This window comes from Macaca fascicularis, chromosome 7 (assembly GCF_037993035.2).
Source record: "Macaca fascicularis isolate 582-1 chromosome 7, T2T-MFA8v1.1".
Classification (NCBI taxonomy): Eukaryota; Metazoa; Chordata; class Mammalia; order Primates; family Cercopithecidae; genus Macaca; species Macaca fascicularis.
The window spans coordinates 42,049,199-42,072,012 of record NC_088381.1 but is presented as its reverse complement, the minus strand read 5'-3'; the positions used below and the strand labels follow the sequence as shown (position 1 = coordinate 42,072,012).

Sequence of the window (22,814 nt, the reverse complement as noted above, 5' to 3'; positions counted from 1 at the left end):
ATGGTGGTACACGCCTGTAGTCCCAGCTACTCAGGAGGCTGAGGCAAGAGAATTGCTGAACCCAGGATGCAGAGGTTGCGGTAAGCTGAAATTGCGCCACTGCTCTCCAGCCTGGACAATGGAGCAAGACTCCATCTCAAAAAAAAAAAAAAAAAAGAATGGACTGGTTTTATGTATCCTCTAATTCACTTTAATCCCCAATCTTTTTTTCTAGTATTTTTACTAATTCACTATTTCTGCTAAGGGATTAAGAAATTAGGCCAAGCATGGTGGCTCATGCCTATAATCCCAGCACTTTGGGAGGCTGAGGTGGGTGGGTCATTTGATATCAGGAGTTCAAGAGCAACCTGGGCAACATGGTGAAAACCCACTTCTACTAAAAATACAAAAACTAGCTGGGCGTGGTGGTGGGCACCTGTAGTCCCAGCTACTTGGGAGGCTGAGGCAGGAGAATCACTTGAACCTGGGAGGTGGAGGTTGCAGTGAGCTGAGATCACACCGCTGCACTCCAGCCTGGGCAACAGAGTGAGACTCTGTCTCAAAAAAAAAAAAAAAAAAAAAAAAGAAATTAGTACAGAACGAAAAAATATAAGTGTGTTTTAATATTCACAAGCAGAATCCGAATTTGTAATATGGTGATGATCTCTGCCTAGACTGTAAATTATCCGCTGTACACAGACACTTAGGAGATGCCTGTATAGCCTTGGTGAACCAAACTGATAATGACTTTTTTCTGAGTTCTGGTTAGGCTTATTTTCTAATGATCAGAAGCAAATGTTTTTGGTCACCTACCATGAAAAATTAAATTGACTAATAATTTCCCTCACCCCCTACCCAGCTTTATTTGTTTCTAACCAGATAGATGGTTTAACCAGTAAGTTACATTGAGCATAAAGTATTTGTATAGTTCTGTACATAGACGTTTCCTAGGCTCCAAGGATTATTGATAACACTCTGTGTCTGCTTCTGAAATAGTTTGATATGTTTGTTTTGTTGTTGTTTTTTATTTGGTGGGTTTTTGTTATTGTCAAGACAGTGTCTTGTTCTGTCGCCCAGGCTGGACTGCAGTGGCGCAGTCACAGCTCAATGTAGCCTCAACCTCCTGGGCTCAATCAATCCTCCTGCCTCAGCCTCCTGAGTAGCTGGGACTGCAGGAGCACACCTCCATGCCTGGGTAATTTTTTAATTTTTTTGTAGAGACAGGTTTCGCCATGTCACCCAGGCTGGTCACAAACTCTTGGGCTCAAGCAATCCACCCACCTCAGCCTCCCAAAGTGCTAGGATTGTAGGTGTAAGCCACTGTGCCTGGCCTAGTTTTGTTTTTAAAGATGAATATACTCTTGCTTAAATTCTAGCTTATCATCTGAAAGAGGGGTGGTCAGTTTGTGTTGGAGGGGCTGTCTTTTAATATCTTCTTTGTTGTTCCCAGATTGTAGCACTCCCATAAGAACTCTTTTGTAGACTGTGGTATGTTACCTATTCACAGGTCCTCTTCCTGACTATACCCCTCCAGAAATTTTCTCTTTTGAAAGTACTACTGGATTTACATTGTATGGGATGCTATACAAGCCTCATGATCTACAGCCTGGAAAGAAATATCCAACTGTGCTGTTCATATATGGTGGTCCTCAGGTGGGCATATTTATATACATATATACATACAGCCATATGCATATGTATTTTAGATATTTTGTTTTTTAAATGTCTAGTCAGTTTAAGATTTTGAGTATTGTTGGGCATTTGCTCTTAATGACTGACTGTAGCTTATATTCTAATTATTCAGTTTAGGTGGTCAGGAAACTGCTTTTTGTTAGAGGTTTAATGTATAAATCACTAATACTTTTTTTTTTTTTTTTTTTTTGAGATGGAGTTTTGCTCTTGTTGCTCAGGCTGAAGTACAGTGGTGCAGTGTTGACTCACTGCAACCTCCACCTCCCAGGTTCAAGTGATTCTTCTGCCTCAGCCTCCCAAGTAGCTGGGATTACAGTCATGCACCACCGTGCCCAGCTAATTTTTTTTGTATTTTTAGTAGAGATGGGAGTTCACCATGTTGGTCAGGCTGGTCTCGAACTCCTGACCTCAAGTGATCCACCCACCTCAGGCCTCCCAAAGCGCTGGGATTACAGGCGTGAGCCACCGCACCCTGCCACTAAGTCAGTTCCTTAATTTGCAGTATGGACTATAACTCTGTGTAGAGCAGTGGGGTATTCATGTCAGTAGGTAAATATGTTGCTTTCTATGTAGATAAACTTGTTTGGGAAATAAAATGAAATAATTAAATGTCTTGGTAAATAAAAAGGGTCTTAACAGATATTTTCAGAAAGCCTTGGTAGCCTAATGAATTCTCCCTCTTCATTCTAAAGCTGTATCTCTCAAGCAAATTAAAATATTTTTATCAGCTAGTTAAGGTAACTGTTACACTACTATTTAGCACAGTAAGAAGTTTATACCTTGATTTTCCTTATTCTGGATTAAGTATTAGCCAATGACTGTTCAGTAAATGCTTTGACTATTGGAGTAAAATGTTTTGACCAGGCACGGTGGCTCACACCTGTATTCCCAGAACTTTGGGAGGCTGAGGTGGGAAGATCACAAGGTCAGGAGATCAAGACCATCCTGGCCAACAATGGTGAAACCCTGTTGCTACTAAAAATATAAAAATTAGCTGGGCGTGGTAGCGCGTGCCTGTAATCCCAGCTACTTGGGAGGCTGAGGCAGAAGAATCACTTGAACTAGGGAGTCAGAGGTTGCGGTGAGCCGAGATAGTGCCACTGCACTCCAGCCTGGTGACAGAGCGAGACTCCATCAAAAAATATATATTTTGGATGGGTGTATTGGTTAATTGCTAAATTTTAAAATTGTTTATTCTTGATTATATATCCTACACTGAGCCTTGGAAGAAATTAAAATATAATTACAGTATTTTCATAATACAATCCTTAAACTCAGTAATACCCTTTATAATTAATAATTATACCCAGTTATTTAGTATCTGGAAATGTATCTGCATACCAAATTGTATGAGGTACCTATAATAGGCAAATTCATAGGGATAGAAAGTAGAATAGAAGTTGTCAGGGACTAGATGGAAGGAGGATGGGGAGTGTTTGAGGGTTTTGTTTCTTTGTTTGTTTCTTTGTTTGTTTGTTTTTGAGACAGAGTCTCACTCTGTCTTCCAGAGGCAGGATCTCAGCTCACTGCCTCCTCCGCCTCCTGGGTTCAAGCAATTCTCCTGCCTCAGCCTCCCTAATAGCTGGGATTACAGGCGTGCACCACCATGCCCGGCTAATTTTTTGTATTTTAAGTAGAGATGGGGTTTCACCATGTTAGCTAGGCTGGTCTCGACCCCCGACCTCAGATGATCCACCCACCTCAGCCTCCCACAGTGCTAGGATTACAGGTGTAAACCACCGTGCCTAGCCAGGAGTTATTAATGGGTACAGAATTTCTGTTTGGGTGATGAAAAAGTTCTGGAAATGGATAATGGTGATGGTTACACAACAGCATGAATGTATTTAATGTCATTGAATTGTATGCTTAAAATGCTTGAAATGGTAAATTTTATATATATTTTACCATAATTTTAAAAATGTTAGCCAATTCAATTAAAACAATTTGTTTTTGTTTTTTTTTTTTTTGAGACGGAGTCTCACTCTGTTGCCTAGGCTAGAGTGCAGTGGCGTGATCTCGGCTCACTGCAGCCTCCACCTCCCAGGTTCAAGCAATTCTTTTGCTTCAGCCTCCTGAGAGCTGGGACTGTAGGTGCACAGCACCACACCTAGCTAATTTTTATATTTTTAGTAGAGACAGGGTTTCACTATGTTAGCCAGGATGGTCTTGAACTCCTGACCTCAGGTGATCCACCCACCTCGGCCTCCCAAAGTGCTGGGATTACAGGTGTGAGCCCCTGCACCCAGCCAAAACAAAATTAATTGTTTAGAATACTTTATGCAGTACAGTTATGCTTTTTTGCACTTACTGAACAGTCATATTTGAAAGACTATGAGTGAATTTCACCATGTGGTTTTTGAAAAGCTATAGGTGACTTAGGGTGATTTATTGATTTCTTTCTCAAAATGTTCTTGGGAAAAATTCAAATTTGATGAGGCCAGAGAAGAATCTGGGCTGGGTACGGTGGCTCATGACTGTAATCCCAGCACTTCGGGAAGCTTAAACAGGAGGATCACTTTAGCCCAGGAGTTTGAGACCAGCATGGCAAGATAGGGAGACCCCCATCTCTACAAAAAGTAAAAAAATTAGTTGGGCATGGTGGCGAACACCTGTGGTCTCAGCTACTTGGGAGGCTGAGATAGGAGGATTGCTTAAGCCAGGAAGTTTGAAGCTGCAGTGAGCTGTAATCATGTGATTGCACTCCAGCCTAGACAAGAGAGTGAGACCATGTGTCAAAAGAGAAGAAACAGAAGAATCTGGCCAGGTGTGGTGGCTCATGCTTGTAATCTCAGCACTTTGGGAGGCCGAGGTGGGAGGATTACTTGAGCCCAGGAGTTTGAGACCAGCCTGGGCAAGACCCCCATCTTTTAAAAAAAAAAAAGAATCTGGCGTTCAGTTTGCAGGGAGATTTTCCCATGAGATTTCACATGATATAGTGCCCCTGTCCCTTCAACCTCTTGGAAGATCATTCATCTTGTTTGATGACTTCATTTGGGTTAATTATGAAGAGACTCCCTAATATAGGACTAGGTCTTTTTAATAGCACACAATAACATTGTAAAATGTGTTTAAATCTTTTAAGAGTATGATGTTTATGTGGTCAAAACTGTTCTTTGGTGTGTATTCATGTCTAAGGGGAAATCTGTTGAAACAGCAATAGTGTCACAATTCATAACGTGAAGCGAATTACTTTGTCACCAAAGGCAGCAATTTCTATAGGTCAGAAAAGAGTGAAATACAAGAAAAGCAACAGATATTTCCCACTAAAGTTATCAAGGATCAGTTTCTTAAACTCTTCATTATTAACAGCTGTGTTTCTAAGCATTTATTTGACAAGGCTGGGTGAGGTGGCTCATGCCTGTAACCCCAGCACTTTGGGAGGCTGAGGTGGGCGGATCACTTGAGGTCTGGAGTTTGAGACCAGCCTGGCTAACATGGTGAAACCCCAACCCTACTAAAATTACAAAAAGTAGCCAGGCATTGTGGTGCACACCTGTAATCCCAGCTACTCGGGGGCTGAGGCAGGAGAATCACTTGAACCTGGGAGGCTGAAGTTGCAGTGGGCTGAGATCATGCCATTGCAATCCAGCCTGGGTGACAGAGCAAGACTACATCTCAAAAAACAAAAGTTTGTGTAACAGATACTTATAATATTTCCTAGAATGTGCCAGACACTGTTCTGCAAATAAAAATGCAAAGAGATCAGGCTAGATGATAACAGGACACAGGTTTTAAAGAATTGATACTGAAGGAGACTTTTGGATTGCCAGTGCCGAAAGGCAGTATATTTAAGTGTTCATATCAAGCAATTGAGACCATCTTCTATACATGGTAGCAGACAAAGAAGTGAGGTGGGTTTCTTTAAATGTTCATATTTGTGTTCTTCTCTGCCTAGTATTTCTTCTTTCAGCACTCTCCCTTTAAAGACAAATCTTTAGCCAGGTGCTGTGGCACACATATTAATCCCAGCTATTCAGAGGCTGAGGTGGAAGGATTGCTTTAGCCCAGGAGTTCGAGGTGAACTATGTAGTGAACTATGATTGCACCACCACACTCCAGCCTGGGGTACAGAGTGAGACACCATCTCTTAAGTAAATAAATAAAGACAAGTACCTTTACCCACCAAACACCCTCTTCCCAAAGTAGAAATGGAAAAAAAAAATTCTCCTATTTCTCTTTTTCATTCATTCATTTAGCAAACAGGTATTAAGTTCCTGTGATGTGCTAGGTACTGTTCTAGGCAGTGAGGATACCCGGTGAACATGTCAGACTAATGTTCCACTTCATGGACCATAAAGGGAAAATAATAAGCAAACATAAAAAGATATGATGGTGAGACCCTATGTCTACAAAAAAAATTAAAAATTAACCAGGCATGGTGGTGCACACCTGTAGTCCCAGCTACTTGAAGGCCGAGGCAGGAAGATTACTTGAGCCCAGGAATTTGAGGCAGCACTGAGCTATGATTGTGCCACTGCACTCCAGCCTGGAGACCCCATCTCTTCAAAAAAAAAAGGTATGATTTTTGTTTGTTAGTTTTTTGAGACAGAGTCTCTCTCTGCTGCCCAGGCTACAGTGCAGTGGTATGATCTTGGCTCACTGCAACCTCTCTGCCTTCTGGGTTCAAACAATTCTCATGCCTCTGCCTCCTGATTAACTGGGACCACAGGCACTCCCCACCATGCCCAGCTAATTTTTTCTTTTTAGTAGAGACAGGGTTTTGCCATGTTGGCCAGGCTGGTCTCGAACTGCTGACCTCAGGTGATCCACCCGCCTCAGCCTCCCAAAGTGCTGGGATTACGGGTGTGAGCCACCACACCTGGCCTAAAAGTATGACTTTTTATAATGGAAGTTCTATGAAGATTTGCTGGGAAAGGGGATGGCAAGACCTCTCCTGAGGTTACAAACATTGACAAGGAATGAGCCATGCAAAAGATACGAGAGAAAAGCATTCCAGACACAGAAAACGGTAAATGTCAAGTTCCTGGGACTAGAACCAACTTGATAGTGTTGACAATAAGGTTAGAGTACAGTGCACGTGGAGGGAAATGGTATGAGATGAGATCAGAGGTAGCCAAAGATCTCAAGGGACATGTAGACTTACTCTGAAGGGTAATGGTAGCCAGTGGAAGAAGCCAAGCAGCAGTCATGTCTGATGTCTGATGGAGAGGAAAGTTTTTCTTATTTGTCCTTGTAACTGTCATTCGAATAACACAGTTCTTCAGGGTAGAAATAATCAGTTTAGTAACTTTTTATATGGGGTGGATTGATTCACTTATATGTAATTAATATCTAAGTTAGAATTTTAAAGCCTACGGTTGTTCAGTAATTGCCCTGAACTTGAGTGTGAAGTTAAGCAGGAAGCAACATAAACATGAAAAGACTTAAGTTAATATAAAAATAAATGACTTTAAAAATTGCATTTTAAAGGTAAAATAATAGTGAAATTAAGCTTTCTATTTCTTGCAATGCCCTGCCACTCTTGGGTTTTTATATGCTTCCATATGATAAACTGAAGTTGTGTTTCTTCCTCAGGTGCAGTTGGTGAATAATCGGTTTAAAGGAGTCAAGTATTTCCGCTTGAATACCCTAGCCTCTCTAGGTTATGTGGTTGTGGTGATAGACAACAGGGGATCCTGTCACCGAGGGCTTAAATTTGAAGGCGCCTTTAAATATAAAATGGTGTGTGAGCATAAAAACACTTTTCTTTTACAGACATTTACATTTTTCTGGTGCATTGTTTGGTGTGAAACCCTTGAAAGAGAGTTGGGGGAAGGGGCTATGAATGAGTGAATGAGCGTGTATATGTGTTAGAGTTTAGGGGTGGGAGAGAAGATGCAACTTGATGTACACTAGGCTAGCTCATGTCTACCTATATGTAACTTTGGAGAACTGAGATAGAGCCACTTGTACATAGAAATACCCTCTCTATTTTGTATGTCCACTTGGGTAGAATTTAGCACCATTTAGCTTTCAGCATCCTGGACACTGTTGAGGAATTATTGAGATTTGTTCTGTCCTCTGTGAAGAGGGAATCCAACTGGTTAGTGCCTTCCTTGTGACAAGCCTCTTTCTCTCTACAGGAAGCTTTAAATGCTACCTTTTAGAGATGCCCCATGTCCTTTCTGCTGCTTTGGGAAATGATGAGAATCCGATGTTCCTTTTGCACAGTAAGGCAGTTACTGTGTTTGCCAGTGTTATTGGACATGCTGAGTAAGACATGGGGATTTTCTCCCACAGCCAGTTCTTTGACCTTATGTTGTATTCTCATGTAAGTTTTTTTGTTTTTATTTTTGTTTTTGGCTCAGTGAAGTGAGATTGCGTGCACTGGCAGGCCTAGTAATATAGACAAGGTGGTGGTGGTAGGAACTAGGACCTTAAAGAAGTAGTATGTTCAGTTCCTAGAGGTAATATAATAGGGAAATAAGAAGATAGGGCCTCAAAAGCAATTCCTTCTGCTTTACTGCACTAAAAATTAAAAAGGATAAGTAGGCCAGGTGCATTGGCTCACGCCTGTAATCCCAACACTTTGGGAGGCCAAGGCAGGAGGATCACTTGAGCCCAGGAGTTCAAGACCAACCTGGGCAACATAATGAGACCCCCACCTCTACAAATAAGTTAAAAAATTAGCTGGGCATGGTGGCGCACGCCTGGAGTCCCAGCTACTTGGGAGGCTGAGGTGGGAGGATCACTTGAGCCTGGGAGATTGAGCTACAGTGATCCATGGTCACACTACTGCACTCCAGCCTGGACAGCAGAGTGAGACCATGTCTCCAAAAAAATAAATAAAAAGGAGAAGTAAAATTAATTACTTAAGGAGCTAATTTTTTGTCTTTGGGTATAGGAAGGCTTGTTACAAGGAAGATGCTGACCTCTTAGCAGACAACAGAACAAATGGAAATGGGAAATACCCAAATAGCAAGGGACAGTTTGAGTAGCAATAGGAAGGAGCTTTATGACTAAGTGGTAACTAAACTCTAGGACAGGCTAGCAACAGAAGCTATAGGCCCCTATCTCCAAATAGATTTTTTAAAAATTTGAGGGAGAGAGGGCAACAGAATCTCAGTTGGTAGTAAATTCTAATCTAAAAAAACCTACAGGGCCGGGTGTGGTGGCTCACACCTGTAATCCCAGCAATTTGGGAGGCCGAGGCGGGCGAATCACTTGAGAGGTCAGGAGTTCGAGACCAACCTGGCCATAGTGAAACTCCGTCTCTACTAAAAAATACAAAAATTAGCTGGGCATGGTGGCGCATGCCTGTAATTCCAGCTACTCGGGAGGCTGAGGCAGGAGAATCGCTTGAATCCAGGAGGCGAAGGTTGCAGTGAGCCAAGATTATGCCATTGCACTCCAGCCTGGGTAACAGAGTGAGACTCCATCTCAAAAAATAAATAAAATAAATATTAAAAGACCTACAGGTATTTTTAGTAAAAACATTTATCATCTTTAAAAGCACTCTTATGAGACTTTTATTCATCAGAATCAGTGAAATGTTCTCCCTTTTTTGACAGGGTCAAATAGAAATTGATGATCAGGTGGAAGGACTCCAATATCTAGCTTCTCGATATGATTTCATTGACTTAGATCGTGTGGGCATCCACGGCTGGTCCTATGGAGGATACCTCTCCCTGATGGCATTAATGCAGAGGTCAGATATCTTCAGGGTATGTGACTTCCTATTATACTCATTTTTGCAATAAGGGTAGATTTTTCTGTAAATAGAGGATATATAAAAATGTCTATTTCCTGAAGGTTTACAGAGTTGGCAATTTTTTTGGGGTTTTTGTTTTTGTTTTTTTGAGACAAAGTCTTGCTCTGTCGCCCAGGCTGGAGTGCAGAGGCACAATCTTGGCTCACTGCAACCTCTGCCCCCTGGCTTCAGGCGATTCTCATGTCTCAGCCTCCTGAATAGCTGGGATTACAAGTGCCGGCCACCACACCTGGCTAATTTTTTTTTTTTTTTTTTTAAAGTAGAGATGGGATTTCACCATATTGGCTAGGCTGGTCTCAAACTCCTGACCTCAAGAGATCCACCCGTGTTGGTCTCCCAAAGTGCTAGGATTACAGGCATGAGCCACTGCGCCTGGCCCACAGTTGGCAATATTGTAGAATGTTAGGGTTTGTATGTTTAAGAGCCATGTGAAATGTATATATATCTCGTTTGTTTTTTTGTTTGTTTTGTTTTGTTTTGTTTTGAGACAGAGTCTCGCTCTTCACCCAGACTGGAGCACAGTGACATGATCTTGGCTCACTGCAGCCTCCACCTCCCGGGTTCAAACGATTTCCAGCTAATTTTTGTACTTTTAGTAGAGATGGAGTTTCACCATGTTTGCTAGGCTGGTCTTGAACTCCTGACCTCAAGTGATCCATCCGCCTTGGCCTCCCAAAGTGCTGGGATTACAGGCGTGAACCACTGCTCCCAGCCTTCAAGTTTTATATGTATATATGTGTGTGTGTGTGTATTTTTCTTTTAAACATATATAATGTTTAAACATCAACTGGATAACTAGTTACTGACTGTTTATAGATACGTGCCAAAGAGTATAGGAGATGGTTATGATTAGTAAGGCACATACAACATATCTATTGGATTGTAATTACTTAATTGTTGGACTGCAAGCTATGAGGGCAGGGACCTGTTTGTGCTGTACACCACTGTATCCTCAGCAGTCAAGCCTAATGTTTGGCACATAGTAGGCCCTCAATAAGTGTGTTGAATGAGTGAATTATTAAATGTATAAATGCTTACAATTCTGTAAACAAACTCTTGGAAAAATATACTAGAAGAAAATACATAAGGATGATAATTGTTGAGAATAGGAATTATGAGTATGTTTCTTTTTTTAATATTTCAATAACATGATGTTACTTTACAGTGAAAAGTAATTTTTAAAATTTTTATTTTTTATTTTATTTTTGAGACAGAGTCTTGCTGTCACCCAGGCTGGAGTGCAGTGGTGCGATCTCGGCTCACTGCAACCTCCACCTCTCAGGTTCAGGCAATTCTCATGCTTCAGTCTGGGATTAAAGGCGCCCACCACTATTCCCAACTAATTTTTGTATTTTTAGTAGAGATAGGATTTCACCATGTTTGCCAGGCTGGTCTCGGACTCCTGACCTTGGGTGTTCCACCCGCCTCAGCCTCCCAAAGTGCTGGGATTACAGGCGTGAGCCATTGCACCTGACCCTTAATTTTTATTTTTAAGAACAAAATAAGAGTTTTATTCTTGCATATATGTCTAGATGATCTTTATAATAACCATAAATAAATTCTGACTACTCCCATAATTTTCCCAGGCTTGTAGCTGTCAAGAAAATAGAGTATTTAAATATAAAACTATGTATAAGAGCCTTAAAATGAGGCAAATTTTTAGTATATTTCATTTATTGTTTTAAATTCTGTACTGCCAACAGAGGCTTAAAAAAAAGAGGTGGCTCCTTTTTTACATAAAACTGACAGTTCTCGCACATTTTTTCCTCAGTAGCAGGATGTAGTTCAGTTGTCTTTTTTTTTTTTTTTTTGAGACGGAGTCTCGCTCTGTTGCCCAGGCTGGAGTGCAGTGGCGCGATCTCGGCTCACTGCAAGCTCCGCCTCCTGGGTTTACGCCATTCTCCTGCCTCAGCCTCCCAAGTAGCTGGGACTACAGGCGCCCACAACCGCGCCCGGCTAATTTTTTGTATTTTTAGTAGAGACGGGGTTTCACCGTGGTCTCGATCTCCTGACCTTGTGATCCGCCCGCCTCGGCCTCCCAAAGTGCTGGGATTACAGGCGTGAGCCACCGCGCCCGGCTAGTTTAGTTGTCTTTTAACAATGGGCCCGGCTTTTGTATTTCAGCTAGCCCAGGTTAAAGGTTTGGTATGTAGAATGCCCATGGAACATGAAACTGACTCACAGAGTATCAAATTCTTGACCTTGGCACTTCACTTCAGTATTCTGAATTGCCTAAGACATGTATGCCCCAGTCGTAAGGCTAAAGCTTAAGGATAATTTTACAGTGTAATTTTGCAGTTGTAAGATCTCACTGCTAGCCACTCTCTTTTTCCAGACCACACTTGACTGTCAATGTCATCTTATGCAGGTTGCTATTGCTGGGGCCCCAGTCACTCTGTGGATCTTCTATGATACAGGATACACGGAACGTTATATGGGTCACCCTGACCAGAATGAACAGGGCTATTACTTAGGATCTGTGGCCATGCAAGCAGAAAAGTTCCCCTCTGAGTAAGTGCAAGCTTTTTTTTTTTTTTTTTTTTTTAAATTGAGACAGAGTCTCACTCTGTCACTTAGGCTGGAGTGCAGTGGCATGATCAGGGCTCCCTGCATCGTCAAACTCCTGGGCTCAGAGGATCCTCCCACCTCAGCCCCCGAGTAGCTGAGTCTACAGGCACGTGCCACCATGCCCACCTAATTTTTTGTATTTTTAGTAGAGTCAGGCAGGATTTTACCATGTTGCCTAAGGTGGTCTCAAACTCCTGGACTCAAGTTATCTGCCCATCTCAGACTCCCAAAGTGCTGGGTTTACAGGCATGAGCCACCGGGCACAGCCTAATTCAAGCTTTAAAATGAAGATTATAAATTTTCAATTGTATTTTAAAAAATTGTCTTTAATCCTAATGGAAAACTCAAATACTGAAAAACCAAGATGAATATGTTATACTAGAATATCATGGCTGTTTCTTAAAACTGAATTACAGGCCAGTTCATATAATGTTTTTTTACAAGTTATATTTGAAGCAGTTGTTTTTGCTGAAAAAAGTTAAGTACACGACTTTCAAGGTGGAAAAAATTTTATGTCTGCCTGAATATATTTTACACATAATTTTTCTGGGGACATGCTATAATTATAGATGTGTTTTAATATTTTAATTATAAATAATTGAACACAAGATCTTTTTTTAATCTTTCATTACATGTGGTATCTGGTTAATATGTTACAAATTTAATATTGAAAATATTGAATTCTTATTCTAACATTGCAGTATCAGGAAGTTAATATGGTTAAGTATGATTAAATAAGTGAAATTGTTTTCCCAAATACTGTACTATTTTGCCTAATCCTGTAATATTTCCATTTCTCCAGACCAAATCGTTTACTGCTCTTACATGGGTTCCTGGATGAGAATGTCCATTTTGCACATACCAGTATATTACTGAGTTTTTTAGTGAGGGCTGGAAAGCCATATGATTTACAGGTGAGTTATTCTACATTTTCTGGTTAAATGCAGTCATGATTAGTGATTGATTACTTTGAAATCTATTAACTGTAGGGTAAGTCCGGATTTTTAGAGTGTCCACCCTCTGCTTAAGAGAACTAAAATAAGAGGCATATTTAGTAGTGCCTGTAGTTGGATAAAAATTAAGATTCTGTTGCAGTCAGGCTGACATATCTGCCTATCAGATTACATGACTGTGTGTCTGTATCTGCTTTCAGTTTGGAAGCATGGAAAAGATGACAGGAAGTCATTCACTGTTCTCCTTTGCTTTTCTTTTTCCGCTTTGAAGGGTGAAGATATGCTATTTTGATTTCATGGTTGTAAAAGGATTTTTAGGGCCTGATTATATGGTCTTTTAATTTTCTTTTATTTTACATTGACATTGGAGCAGAAACCAGCAAGTTACCCTCCTCCATTGCTCCATTTATAGATCCTTATTCCAGTTTTTCTTAAAACTATGTTTTACTCCTTAAACAGATTATGTGCACACAAAAATTGAAAAAATTACTTTTTCCTTTTTAACATTTCAGTTGATATTTATGTTTAAACTATGAGATATTTATAGCAGCAATTTTTAAGCTTTTTGGTTTCAGGACACCTTTACCTACCAAAGAACTTTGTTTATGTCGATTATATCAACGAATATTTCTCATATAAGATATTAAAACTGAGAAAAATTTTAAATATTTTAAAATTATAAACTATCAGCCCGGTGCAGTGGCTCACGCCTGTAATCCCAGCACTTTGGGAGGCCAAGGTGGGCGTGGATCACTTGAGGTCAGGAGTTCGAGACAAGCCTGACCAAAATGGAGAAACCCTAAAAATACAAAAACTAGTCGGGCATGGTGGCGCACGCCTGTAATCCCAGATACTTGGGAGCTGAGGCAGGAGAATTGCTTAAACTGGGGAGGCGGAGGTTGCGATCAGCTGAGATTGTGCCATTGCACTGCAGCCTGGGCAACAAGAGTGAAACTCCGTCTCAAAAATGATAATAAAAAACTATTACATGTTAACACAAATCACATTTTTCATAGAGAAAAACTATATTCCAAAACAAATAATTTACTGAGAAAAACAGCAATATTTTACATTTTTCTAAGTTCCTTTAATGTCTGACATAATAATAAAGAAGACACTTACATTCTTATGTCTCTTTCTGTACTCAATCTGTTGTGATATGTTGTTTTGGCTAAAGTATGTGAAGAAAAATTTGGCCTCACAGAGTATGTAGTTATGAAATGGGGCCAGGCGCAGTGGCTCACGCCTGTAATCCCAACACTTTGGGAGGCCAAGGCAGGCGGATCACGAGGTCAGAAGATTGAGACCATTCTGGCTAACACGGTGAAACCCCGTCTCTACTAAAACTACAAAAAATTAGCCGGGCGTTGTGGCGGGCGCCTGTAGTCCCAGCTACTCAGGAGGCTGAGGCAGGAGAATGGAGTGAACCTGGGAGGCAGAGCTTGCAGTGAGCCAAGATTACACCACTGCACTCCAGCCTGGGTGGCAGAGTGAGACTCCGTCTCCAAAAAAAATTAAAATAAAAATACAAAAATTAGCCGGGTGTGGTGGTGCATGCCTGTAATCCCAACTACTCAGGAGTCTGAGGCACAAGAACTGCATGAACCCGGGAGGCAGAGGTTGCAGTGAGCCGAGATCGTGCCACTGCACTCCAGCTTGGGTGACAGAGTGGACTCCATCAAAAAAAAAAGAAATAGGAGTAATATTTTAGCTTTTTCAGTTAATTGTAGATACCATTCTTTGATACTGTACCAAAACTGGACAAGTGGTAGTTTCTTAAAGGTTGTGGGATTTTGTTTGTTTTTGTTGTTTTAAATATATATATCATATATGCTTTTTATTATATATATTTTTAAATTTTATATATATATATAAATAAATATATATATACACACACACACACACACACACACACACACTTTTTTTTTTTTTTGAAATGGAGACTTGCTCTGTCACCCAGGCTGGAATGCAGTAATGTGATCTTGGCTAACTGCAACCTCTGCTTCCTAGGTTCTATCAGTTCTCGTGCCTCACCCTCCTGAGTACCTGGGACTACAGGCTCGTACCACTATGCCCAGCTAATTTTTTTGTACTTTTAGTAGAGATGAGGTTTCACCATGTTGACTAGGCTGGTCTTGAACTGCTGACCTCAGGTGATTTGAGGCCTTAGCCTCCAAAAGTATTAGGATTACAGGTGTGAGCCACTACACCCAGGTTTTATATATATATATATATATATATATATATATATATATATATATTTTTTTTTTTTTTTTTTTTTTTTTTTTTTTTGAGACAGAGTCTTGCTCTGTCTCCCAGGATGGAGTGCAGTGGCGCTATCTCAGCTCACTGCAAGCTCCGCCTCCCAGGTTCCCACCACTCTCCTGCCTCAGCCTCCTGGGTAGCTGGGACTGCAGGCACCCACCACCAGGCCTGGCTAATGTTTTGTATTTTTAGTAGAGACGGGGTTTCACTGTGTTAGCCAGGATGGTCTCAATCTTCTGACCTCGTGATCCACCTGCTTCGGCCTTCCAAAGTGCTGGGATTACAGGCATGAGCCACTGTGCCTGGCCTAAATATATTAAGAGATGGCTGTCACTAAGTTGCCCAGGCTGATCTCAAACTCCTGAACTCAAGTGATCCTCCCACCTCAGCCTCCCAGAGTGCTAGGATTGCAAGCAAGGTGAGCTACCATGCCCAGCCAATGAATTTTTTGTTGTTTTTTAATTTTATTTTTTTCAATTGAAGTCTTACTATGATTCCTGGGCTGGTTTCAAACTCCTGGGGTCAAGCAATCCTCCCACCTCAGCCTCCCAAGTAGTTGAGACTACAGGGAATGGGCTCCTGCATCTGACTTAAAGCTAGGTTTTAGTGTGGAATCTGAAGTGATATATATAAACTTCATATTCTGTTACGTTAAAGTGTGGATCTTATACTTCAAATGGATCTTTTACCATGCATTAGCCATCTGGAAAATACTGGCTAACTGTGTTATTCCAGTCTTTCAAATGTTGACGCCTTTTATTGTACAGTATTTTAAAAATCACATATAGTTATATTACCACTGATCTTATCAGAAAAGTGTCTAAGTATTGGGAAGCTCATTAGTTAATAGTAGTAGATGCAAGTTTTCCAAAATTCTAACAAATACTGTAGTTGGATAAAAATTAAGATTCTGTTGCAGTCAGGCTGACATATCTGCCTATCAGATTACATGACTGTGTGTCTGTATCTGCTTTCAGTTTGGAAGCATGGAAAAGATGACAGGAAGTCATTCACTGTTCTCCTTTGCTTTTCTTTTTCCGCTTTGAAGGGTGAAGATATGCTATTTTGATTCATGGTTGTAAAAGGATTTTTAGGGCCTGATTATCATTGGCAACAAATACTGTCAGTGTTGTCCGTGAAGTGGCCAACTCACTTCATTCACTTTTGAGAAAATATTTACTGGATACCCTAAATAACCATAGTTGTCAGTCATTCTTTGAAGTTAAAAATGGAGTTCCATTTAAAAAGCAGCAGTTCAGCTTGTGACTCATTCACACTAGTACTTTTCCTTGAGACATCCTGTAGCACAGGTGCTTTATGCATTCCCATTTCATAAACACAGAATATTAAAGACTTCTACTCAAAGGTTGTAACTTAATAAATTCTAATTTTTACCGCTACTTAATTGAAACTGACATTTTTCTTTTTATTGGAAGTGTGTGGTGGTGAGGAATATTGTGACTTCTAGTGCAGTTTAATGATAGTGCCTTGATTCATGCTACCCAGCAGTTTTACTCACCTTTGCTTTTGCATCATCACTGTAAATGCTGACACAACAAGTAAAGGCAAATAATGTCTTTGTGTTGTTCTAAAAGTAGTTTCGACCGTTTGTATCCGTTGAAAAGCTTTCAGAGACCTCTGAAAGTCTATAGACCACACTTAGAGAACAAACCATTGGTCTACAGGTAAATCCATCATTAAGCCTAATGTTTAATAAGGAAATCATAAGATGAGGAGAGGAGCGTTTAGATACGATTTATTCTACAATATTGCATAGAGGCTGTGATTCATATTATTAATCCTGTTTAAAATCTCTGGAAAGCTTTGGAAGAGGATGTATCACTAAATTCTTTTTTTTTTTTTTTTTTTTGTATCTTTATTTTTTGTTGTTGGTAAGATCTATCCTCAGGAGAGACACAGCATAAGAGTTCCTGAATCTGGAGAACATTATGAACTGCATCTTTTGCACTACCTTCAAGAAAACCTTGGATCACGTATTGCTGCTCTAAAAGTGATATAATTTTGACCTGTATAGAACTCTCTGGTATACACTGGCTATTTAACCAAATGAGGAGGTTTAATCAATAGAAAACACAGAATTGATCATCACACTTTGATACCTGCCACGTAACATCTACTCCTGAAAATAAATGTGGTGCCATGCAGGGGTCTACAGTTTGTGGTAGTAATCTAATACCTTAACCCCACATGCTCAAAATCAAATGATACATATTCCTGAGAGACCCAGCAATACCATGAGAATTACTCAAAAAAAAAAAAAAGCATTAACACCATGTATTCATACTACCCTATTTTCACTTTTAATAGTATTATAAACTTCATGAACTTAATTAGTGTATTTTTACAGTATACTTTTGAGTTTGTTAAAATATGATATTAGTGATTGGTTTGGTTCAGTTCCAGAATCTCTGACTAGTTACAGATTTGATAGCACTTAAATGTAATTGAATAGCTTATGCTTCATTGCTTGGGCATATCCAGCATGTTATGAACTAATAACTATTAAACTTGACTTAACCAGTCATTCATTATTGATTTTTCAAGGATAACTTAGTGGCCTCCTAAAGACACTTGTTTTGGCACTGACCAGTTTTTAGCCAATTTAATCTGTATCTAATATAAATAATTCTCATTTTTCTTTGATGATATTAACGGAGTGGGCTTTTCCTTTTGCATAAAGGCTAGTAACTGTATATGTAGCATGGATTTAATTAGTCATGATACTGATAATTACAGGCAGAAAATTTTTAAATGATTAGAGCTTAAATATTTGCAGGCAAGTTTTTTTTTTGTTTTTTTGTTTTGTTTTTTTTTGTTTGTTTTTTTCCTTTAAGAAAAGGAAAAAGTACACATTCACTAGAATTCTTCAGAAAATGTAGTGGTGCCAGTTTCCTTTTAGAATTTCCTTATTAAAATATTCTAGAATTTTAAGGAGATTGAAGGGAATCACAGTGGGGTGGGGAGTCCTGGGTTTGGGAAATGACAGAGAGAAGAGGTGGTGAGGGCCTGATTAAAAACTAAGCAGAAGTAGTTTTAACAAAAAGACTCAGGAAAATGTTTGGAAACTGAAATTTAAACAACTAGAGTATTAAGGAAACCAGAATCAATAAATCACTGTCTTGCCAGCACAGCTACAGAGTAACATGATTCAGGGGAGGAAAAGTTCCTTAGAGTTACTTTTATAATTCTTTTTTTTTTTTTTTTCTCTTAGGTTTAGAAATCCTACACATTTAAACTTTATCCTTTTAAAATTATTTGAACATAATTTAGATATTGTAAGCTTAAAATACAAATGTTTACAGATAATCTCTTTACCATAAACTAATCCCTGGCAAGCCATGGCTCTCTTTTTTTTGGTGTTTAAAGCCTATAAACAGTTTTCTTGAATGATCATGAACTTTTCTTGGTTTAGCACTAGGATTTAGCTATGAAGAGAGCTCATAGGCTTTCAGGTGCTAATTGAGATCTGCCCTGTTAGAGTCTTGGGGTGCTAGATTGGTCACGTTGACACCGGTGGCAGGGAAGGCATCTATGAATTTGATGCTTTTTATCACACACTTCAGTGTTTAGAAAGTTATTACCAATACTTTTAAACAACACTCCAAGAAAATTTGCTGTATTTCTTTCTCATCACTACAGAGAGAGTAGATTTCCCCATAGAGAGCACAGCCTTCATTAGTAAGGTTGGTGACTACTGGTAAGAGGTGGACTTCATTGACACCAAGTGGGAGGTAGGGAAAGCCCAGAAATGGCAGGATGACATGGTGGTTCTGTCGTTGGGAAAGGTATTGGGTTTTGCTGTTTGTGTTTATACTGTATAATAGATACCACGCTTTTTCTTATTATCTGTATGTGTATTGCTTTTCATGTTTGATATTTTCCCATGCCAAGATTTGTTTATATATATTTTCAATGTTAAATTAAATTGATTTGGGTAACTTTCTTCCCCAAGAAAGTATTTTCCCCTTTAAGTATGTATCTGACTGTGGAGGGTGTTTTGTTTTGTTTTGTTTTGTTTGGACTAATTGGCCTCAAAGGATCTATCTTTATATGCAATATACAATAGAAATGGTATACAGTAGCTTTTAAGCAGCTACTCCATTGAAACCTTTCACACATTAAGACTGTTTCTTCAAAATGGCATCTTTTATTTTACCGAAACAAACTTAGAAAACTTCATGTACTCTTGAATTCACCGGTGTTTTCCTTTTGCATGTTGCCTTCTTCTTTCCTCCTATCATAAAGAATGTTTCTATTATCACTCCCAGTCACTTAAATGCCATTCTGCTTCTTTAGCGGGGAAAAAATACCTGAATGAATTCACTTACAGAAAGACAGTTTGACTGAATTTGCTTTTTACAACCAGTGTGGAAAATATCATAGTCAATTGAGGCAATCAGTAGAAGTCTAACTAAAAGTTTGTACCCCTTAAGTGTGGGTAACAGCTTAAACGGCAAGAATATATAAAAGTAGCAACAGTTTAGTGGGAGCCAAAAAGCACTAGGTTACATAATATCATACTGTGTTTTTAAAGACTTGATAAATGTGTACACTTGAACAGCCATCAAGAGGGATACTTGAGCATTTTAGAGTAGTGGAACTCAAAATCTAAGATTCATCTGGGATACTTACTAAAAGAAATGTAGAGTTTTGAAACTCACTCTTAAAAATATGTATTCCCAGGCTAGGCATGGTGGCTCACACCTGTAATCCTAGCACTTTGGGAGACCAAGACGGGTGAATCACTTGAAGTCAGGACATCAAGACCAGCTTGGTCAACATGGTGAAACCCCATCTCTACTAAAAATACAAAAAAATTAGCCGGGCATGATGGCGTGTGCCTATAATCCCAAACCTACTCGGGAGGCTGAGGCAGGAGAATCGCTTGAACCTAGGAGGTGGAAGTTGCAGTGAGCCAAGATGGCGCCACTGTAGTCCAGTCTGGGCGGCAGAGTGAGACTCTGCCTCAAAATAAATAAATAAATAAAAATTTGTATTCCATTGATTTAGGTAGACACCAGGAATGTGCATTTCTGACAAGCTTTCCACGCGATCCTACAGTAAGTCATCTATGGACTACTTTAAGAAACTCTTCTATAGAGAATGGAGTTGGATTAATAATAGGTGATTTTTTACACTGGACTGATTCACAAGAACCTAAACAGTAGTCCATGAAGCTGCTCATCTGTGGTAACTTGTTTGGCCCTTCTCACTCTGAAAGCAGCAGGAGGTGTTTACTTTGTTTCTATCCCGTTTGTCTGGAGATTAATTTTGGAATAAAAGTTTTTCTCTTTATGCCATTCCTGGTTCTTTTCCAAAGCCTCATACAAGAGGATTAGGTCACAACGCATGCATTACCTTTTTAAAAAATGCAATGTTGATACCGAAGCTTAATTTTTTCTTTTTTTTTTTTTTTTTTTTTTACTACTTGTTTTATTCCTTCCAGATAGTATAGCCCACCTTTCTATAGCATAGTTCTCTTCAGGTGGAATGATTCCTATAAGATTTCTCATTATTAAATCATGCATTTTCCAAGATGGAATCAATCTTTGATTTAATCTAATCTAATATTCTCATTTGTTAGAAGAACAACCTACATGCTAGAGAGAGAGGAGGAAATATACCCGTGACCACACAGCCAGTTAGTAGCCAGTTGGTGCTGGACTCCAGCCAGGTGTCCTGCCTCATGGTAGTTAAATGATATATAGAAAAGGTAAATTTTTAAAGAAATATTTATTAATATATTCGTATAAAACATTTTAAAGGTAACCACATAAAAATGGTTAATTTTTCCATTCCAAAGTAAATGCTAAGCATGCTTATTAATGAAGCAGTACTTCTAATTAGTATATGACATTCTGAAGTTAATTAAATTCATTGCACTAAATGTGTCTTCCTTGGTATAGTGGGGGATTTGAGGATTGGAATATAGAGTAGAGTGCTTGCTTAAGCCTGGGAGCCCATCTTATAGCTATTTGATGTAAGAAAAGAGACATGGCCATTTCTAAACTATATAAGGTGAGTGTCTATTCCCAGCAGATATAAAGGAGAAAGGAAACTTTTTTGACTCCCACCTTCCCAGCCTCACCTATCCATCTTCCAGCCTCAAATATGGAGATGTTAGTGCAAGGTGCTGGGCTCTAGGTAATCATTTCATAAGTCCTTTACAGGTAAAGAAAAAGTAGTGTTTGTATGTTTGTTTTTAAGTAACCCCAAAACAAATTTATGTTGTATTCAGCAAAATTGGAGTTCAGGTGGTTAATTTTAGAACATAAAGTGCCTGCTGTTTTAAGCATTGACTTGTATAAAAAGAATTGCATGTCTCACTCCAGTAAGCTTATGGGTTTTCTCATTTTTAGGTATATGGCTTTTAATCATGTAAAGTGAAACATTAGTTTTGTTGCATTTTATTACAGGTTATTTGTTGCAATAAAGATGCTGCTGAAATTAACTGATTTAAATGTTCCTTTTTCTCCCATTTGCCCATGGGAAATGTACAACCTTGCCTTGATTAGTGACAACTGTGGAGTGACTAATACACATGAACAAGGTCATGTGCTTGCAGTGGAGAAGAGAGACTGCAGTATGAAGGATTACATTGGGGGTTTTAGTATAAACACTAACCAAAATGCATCCAAGCCTAATGGGAGGTGTGCAGAGAACTGCTTTCTATCTGCAAGTGGTTCCCAACAACCAGTGGTTGATACTACAAGGGTAAATGGTGCTTACAGCCAGTGAGGAGCATATCCCCCTACCCCAACCTCCACCCCCAAGCAGCTGGGGGTTTGTGGGAATACCACCTAGAGTTGATAGTGGCTTCTGCATGCTGCCCAGGAAATTTTTTTTTTTTTTTTTTTGAGACAGTCTCGCACTGTCGCCCAGGCTGAAGTGCAGTGGCACAATCTTGGCTCACTGCAAGCTCTGCCTTCCAGGTTCACGCCATTCTCCTGCCTCAGCCTCCCGAGTAGCTGGGACTACAGGCACCCACCACCACGTCTGGCTAATTTTTTGTATTTTTAGTAGAGATGGGGTTTCACTGTGTTAGCCGGGATGGTCTTGATCTCCTGACATCTGACCTCGTGATCCACCCACCTTGGCCTCCCAAAGTGCTGGGATTACAGGCATGAGCCACCACGCCTGGTCCCTACTGCCCAGAAAACTTTGAGGGAGTTTAATGTACTGTGTATTTCAGAGGTTTCTGGGTTTTTTTGTTTTTGTTTTTGTTTTAGGTGGAGTCTTGTTCTGTCACCCAGGCTGGAGTGTAGTGGTGCAATCTTGGCGCACTGCAACCTCCCCTGCCCAGGTTCAAGCGATTTTCCTGCCCCAGCCTCCCAAGTAGCTGGGATTACAGGCGCCTGCCACCACACCTGGCTAATGTAGAGACAGGGTTTCACTGTGTTGGCCAGGCTGTTCTCAAAGTCCGTCACGAACTCAGATGATGTGCCTGCCTCGGCCTCCCAAAGTGCTGGGATTACAGGCGTGAGCCACCACGCCCGGCCTGACAATATTGTTTTTCTTTTAAGTTTTATTAGAGAAAGGGCAGAGAGGAGGCAGATGAACCCCTCTGAAATAAGTAAATGGGTTTGTGTGATAATCCTTCCAGAACAGATACTTAATCTGGATTC

At 39.9% G+C, this 22,814-nt stretch overlaps 1 protein-coding gene across 19 annotated transcripts in view; it reads left to right on the top strand.

Annotated features, from left to right (window-relative positions):
- The window catches only part of DPP8 (dipeptidyl peptidase 8), a 75,472-nt gene extending 53,832 nt beyond the window's left edge, over nucleotides 1-21,640 (top strand). For 6 of the 19 annotated variants that reach the window (XM_073996069.1, XM_065548065.1, XM_073996071.1 and 3 more), the window contains 6 exons: nucleotides 1,487-1,632; nucleotides 7,207-7,353; nucleotides 9,183-9,335; nucleotides 11,751-11,893; nucleotides 12,753-12,864; nucleotides 17,066-21,640. In XM_073996069.1, the coding sequence (XP_073852170.1) occupies nucleotides 1,487-1,632; nucleotides 7,207-7,353; nucleotides 9,183-9,335; nucleotides 11,751-11,893; nucleotides 12,753-12,864; nucleotides 17,066-17,188 (824 nt within the window). In that variant the 3' untranslated portion in view covers nucleotides 17,189-21,640. Of the gene's footprint in view, nucleotides 1-1,486; nucleotides 1,633-7,206; nucleotides 7,354-7,754; nucleotides 7,943-9,182; nucleotides 9,336-11,750; nucleotides 11,894-12,752; nucleotides 12,865-17,065 lie in introns of those variants that run through there. The other 13 variants (XM_073996063.1, XM_073996073.1, XM_015452963.3 and 10 more) reach the window with 6 other exon arrangements.
- Nucleotides 21,641-22,814: the final 1,174 nt, after the last annotated feature.